Raw genomic sequence first — 5,413 nt, 5'->3', positions numbered from 1 at the left:
CCACTTAGTAACTGGGAATATCAACTGGAATAGCTCACTGAATGAATAATAAAACCTCAGAGACCTAACTCAATCTGACCTCCACCTCCATTGACCTTAATCAGGTAAGCCTCTGAAATCACCCACTTATTCTTATCTCTTCAGCACTAGTGGGAACAATTGTTATCATTGGTGGAATTTACCAGGTTGGATTCTGTTCTTGTCTAAGTGAAATGGAAGCATACTGGTAATAATGGAATTCATTCCTTTTCAAATTTTCTAGGAAGTACACTTTATTAAATGTGAGATGCTTACTGGCAACTGAAACATGGACCAGAGGAAATCCTAGCCTCCCAAACGGTTGGGCTCTCCAAAATTTCATTTATGAATATAATTACCAAGTCCAGGAATCCCACTATTTTAGACTTTCCACCATGAACTAAATTCCTAGATAAATGTGTCTTGGTTGGTGTGGATAAAATGAGAGTTCCTATGGCCAGGATTCTTACCAGGCCGTGGTTGCCTAGCTCACTGCACACCTTTGGGCAATACATGGCTGTTGACTCTATAAAAAGAGCTCCACCCAGTGCTCTGGGCACCACACAGTGGCAGGGCTGCAAGGCTGCAGGAGAACAGAGCAGAAGCTGGAGTGGTGGCAGCACCGAGGACAGAGGCCCAGAGGACAGCTGTGCAGACAGAGGGGCCCAGAGGCAGAGACCAGCTTGCTGCATGCAGACTCACCCCAAGTGAATAGGATTTTAGTGACTGACCTGCCACCTGGAAATAAAGTTGGGTATAACCCTTTCACCCCAAGAACATTTTGCTGTCATTTTCTTTGGTCACACTGAATCCATAGCAAACTTGCCCAGGGCTGAAACCCATTGGCAAGTGTGGATAAAATAAGAGTTCCTGTGGCCAAGATTCTCACCTGGCCCTGGTTGACTAGCTCACTGCACACCTGTGGGCAATACATGGCTGTTGACTCTATAAAAAGAGCTCTGCCCAGTGCTCTGGGCACCACACAGTGGCAGGGCTGCAAGGGTGCAGGAGAGCAGAGCAGAGGCTGGAGTGGTGGCAGCGCTGAGGACAGAGGCCCAGAGGATGGTTGTGCAGGGTGACTGTGCAGAGAGGCCCAGAGGATGGCTGTGCAGGATGACTGGGCGGACATAGGGGCCCAGAGGCAGAGACCAGCTTGCTGCATGCAGACTTGCTCTGAGTGAACGGGATTTTAGTGACTCACCTGCCACCTGGAAATAAAGTTGGGTATAACCCTTTCACCCCAAGAACATTTTGCTGTCATTTTCTTTGGTCACACTGAATCCATAGCGAACTTGCTCAGGGCTGAAACCCATTGGCAAGACAGCAAGACAGTTGGATAGCCTTCAAATCACTCCATGTCTTTTTTCCGATTCTCTTCAAATGATGAGAGTCACTTTTCAGCTGTAGAACAATGTAGAACAGTGTCTCCTTTCTCCTGCTTTGTGATATCCAAACTTATGAAAGATGAGACATATCTGCCACACTGTCATCTCTGAGACTGACAGCTATGCTGTCACTCAAAACCAGAAAGGAATCACCTCTGCCTCGTAACTCTTCTCTCTCCTCTTCTGCACAGATGCAGGCTGTCCATTGGCTATTCATAAAGGGTCAGCAGCCCAAGGTCCATACAGTATTGAACACAGTATCAGCCAGAGAATCACAGGCTTCCACGTTGGAGACAAAGCCCAGACTCTGCTTAAGGTCAGAGTGGATAGGGTGGGCACCATAGGAATTTTGCATCACAGCGATACTTGTTGGTACTGCAGGTGTCGTAGCAGACATCCAGCTGGTTGCAGCACTTGGTCATTGCTGGAATGCCCAGGTCCATATTTTCTGGTACCTTGAGATCCAGAAAATAGGAGCTGCAGCCATTGGGTTCCTCTGGCTTGTAGCCAGGTCTGGGCCTTGGTGCCTTTCTGTACCAGCACCTGTACTGACAGACTCCATTTTTCCCTCCCAGCAGCTCCAGAAAGGAATCAAAGTAGCTGTTGACAGATTCAAAGCTGCCCGTGATGTGCTGAAGACCCCAATCAGAATAAGACTCCTCTGCATCAGGGCTGGTGTCACTCTGAGTCAGGCCACTCGCCAGGCTAAGCCACAAAATCAAGAAGCCAGTGGCCATCTTCATCCTGTAGCCAGGTAGGTGCTGAGGTCTTTCTTCAAAGCTCAGCCAGTGTCCTAAGAAGTCCAGGTACACAGCCCACCAGCTAGATGACAGGCAGAACTGCAGTTATCTACAACACTCCTGAGATTTTATACTCTATGTTTATTGTCCATTTGTTTATTTTCATGAATGAACTGCCTGAATCATTTCCAGTTTTTCTGTTGGAACTGAATTTTTTTCATTTGTTTCTAAAATTCTTCATATAACAAAACATTAACTTATTTTATAATGTGTTATGTTATCTTAGTTTCTCATTTGCCTTTTCTATGTTTTTCTCATACAATAAGTTAAAAAGTTTTCATTTTTGAAATCTATACATCCTTTCATTTGTATTTTCTTCTGCATAAATATTCCTCTCCCATCCAGAGATGTTAAATTCTCTTATAGGATAATCTAGAATTTTTCATGCTTAACTTTTTGATTCACTTGAGTTTATTTTGGCATATGCCACAATCAGAAAGCTTAAGCTAACACATCCCCTCAAAGTAAAGACCATTTCTCAATATCATTTACTGAAGAATTCACCTATCTACATCCATATGTATATGTAAATTCTAATATATATTGCTGTATCTATGGATACACACAACACGCATACATACACTATGATCTGATAATTTAGCTCTCATTTCTTATAGTAATAAATGGCATTATTCCTAGTTGTACAATATATTTTAAAAATGCTTTGGTTATTAGGGCAAAAACCAATCCAATTTTTCCTCTTAAAGGGAAAAAAAGTTTAGCTTTTCTAAGTTCTTTTTAATTATTCCAAATAAATATTCGAAGACTTTATCTCAAAGACCTAAAATAATCCTACTGTGATTTTCACTTAGAATTACAGGAAGTATATAAATTAATTCGGGAAGAACTGACATCTTTAAAATATTCTCATAAGGAAAATTATGTCTCTATACATGACAGTTTTTTTTCAGTAGAGTTTTATAATTTACTTAATGTGGATCATGATATTTCTTCTTAGGATATGTCTCTTGATCATATACTGTAATTTGGAAAGATATAATTTTCTTTCATTATATTTACTAAGTGGCAATCATTATGCTAGGAAGCTATTGGTTTTCATATCTTCCACACACCTGACACTTCTATTATTTTGTGCATACCAAGGGTTTTCAAATTATTTTCTTGAGCATTCTTGGTATATGCTATATTGTCAGCAAATAAACATTATTGTCTCAGCTGCTGCAAAATAAAACACTTATTTTTTTCAGTTTAATGTCTTATACATTGGCTAGAATTCCAGAACAGTATCATGATATATTTATTCACTCAACTAATACTTAGTGTGTGACTTGCCCTTTTCTGGCTGTTAATCTGTGCTACAGCTGGGTCATTTTTCAGTCTCAGAACCCCATGCTTGTTTGAAGGTAGTTACCAGCCAAAAAAAAAAATGCTTAAAATAAAAAAATTTTCATGATTATGTTTCCCATACCAATATCTGGGCTTTTCATGGAGAGATTTCCTTCTTCCCTCCTCATTTTGTTTGCTTTGTAATCCTAGCACAGTGTTTCAAATATTCAATAGTCACTAGATGTTTGATGAATGGAGAAATGAATGATGCAATATGTAGTCAGAGACATGACTAGGAAGAATGAGCTAAGAATATGTTCACTTAGATGCACAACTTTTCAGTTCATCAAGCTTTATCAACCTCAACCAAAGAGCTGTGATTTCAAAGAAAAAAATATCAGGAGCAATACAACTAAACTAAAGGGACTGTTATTTCAGGGAATGATCTGGCACTGAGAAGGCAGCATGAAGTATGGAAGTGTTAGCAAGAACTCTTATTTTTTTATACTGCTTATATTCAGGATGTTCATGCCTCTCATCACTGAGGAGAGTCTAAAGAACAAATTCAGAGCAACCTCTCTGGTATGTTTGGTAATGGATTAATTATAGGAATGGAAATCCAAATAACTACAAATAAATGAGAGAATTAGGTAGTGAACTTTGGTAGCAAAGTTCAGGTTGGTTAATGATAGGATTAATCAATGTGGAGAATAATGGGCAGAAAGTATCAATTTCTTTTCTCTAATTGTCAAATAACATCCAGGGTTGTATGTATAAATGGTGCACTCATCCTTTAAAATCTTAATCCCAAATGTCATTTAGAGATTTAATACTATGGACAGGAATTCACTGTTTATAACATGCAAGTTTCTAATGTGTAGACAAAAATTTTAATAACTTTGTCAATTTGTATATAAAGTGACTTGAGAAGAGAAAAAATGAATTCTCTAGTTTAGACCACTGGTTTACAGATTAGGTGTATGTGTGTGTTTGAGTTGCAAGGAGTGGCTTAAATTAACCAGGCTCTAAAAATTCCATGAAAACTACTGCTCAAGACTAACTTTATAACCAAAGAATTTCATTCTAGGAGTAATAATTCTTGGTTGTGTGCTTTTTACCATCACTCATTCTATTCAGGCTGAAGCAAAATGATACTGGAGGCCTTTCTGAAGAACGCTTTGCAAGTTTGGCAATGGAAGACCAGGACGAAAACACTGTTTTCTAAAAATAGTGACATTAACTCATGAAATTGTGGAATTCTGAATAGGTATACCCTAGATAACCTAAGAGCTCAGATCCAATAGGTTTTTTAAATCTCCTTCATTTAGAATTAAAAAGTATATTAAGAAAAAGCCTTCTTGCCTAACATTGGTGAATACATGTTGTCTGTTTCGCAAAGTATTCCTTGCATACTCAAAAATAATGAGACACTAAAATCAAATTAATTGTATTATTTTATTCTTTAAAATAGAATATATCTTAAGTATTCATGAAGAAAGTTTCTGGCATAGTCATGACATGTAAATTGTCTCATGAGCATAAAAACTTTTTGCTATTGACAGTAATTTGGATAATTAACAAATAGTTGTGCCATCATCTATTTAGCTTTCAAAAATTATGATGTGGAAATTCTATATTGACATAGTACTAGGTAATAAAAGGAACAAAACAGAATGTATCACTCAGGTACAAAGTTTTTAATTTAATTTATATTAAATTCAGGTACGGTATTACTGTATTGGATAGATATATAGGGCTTGGGGGGAAATATAGGGTAAAAGAAAATGGAGAATTTTCTAATGTAATATTATCCAGCAGAGGGAGCACAGATAGTCAAAAGAATATAAATAACAACTAAGGTTGACCATTAAACTAAATAGCTTTTTCCCTAGACTTCAGTTAAAAGCAAAAAAAGAGCATTTC

At 38.1% G+C, this 5,413-nt stretch overlaps 1 protein-coding gene across 1 annotated transcript; it reads right to left on the bottom strand.

The window, feature by feature from the left end:
• Nucleotides 1-1,567: 1,567 nt before the first annotated feature.
• LOC118930095 (group XIIB secretory phospholipase A2-like protein) lies at nucleotides 1,568-2,315 on the bottom strand. Its single transcript, XM_057502570.1, has one exon. The coding sequence runs from the start codon at nucleotides 2,144-2,146 to the stop codon at nucleotides 1,721-1,723; it is 426 nt and encodes a 141-aa protein (XP_057358553.1). The 5' UTR covers nucleotides 2,147-2,315; the 3' UTR covers nucleotides 1,568-1,720.
• Nucleotides 2,316-5,413: the final 3,098 nt, after the last annotated feature.

Source organism: Manis pentadactyla, chromosome 5, assembly GCF_030020395.1.
Source record: "Manis pentadactyla isolate mManPen7 chromosome 5, mManPen7.hap1, whole genome shotgun sequence".
NCBI classification, from domain to species: Eukaryota; Metazoa; Chordata; class Mammalia; order Pholidota; family Manidae; genus Manis; species Manis pentadactyla.
Note: the sequence above shows the minus strand (reverse complement) of the source record. Positions and strands in the feature narration are given on the sequence as shown.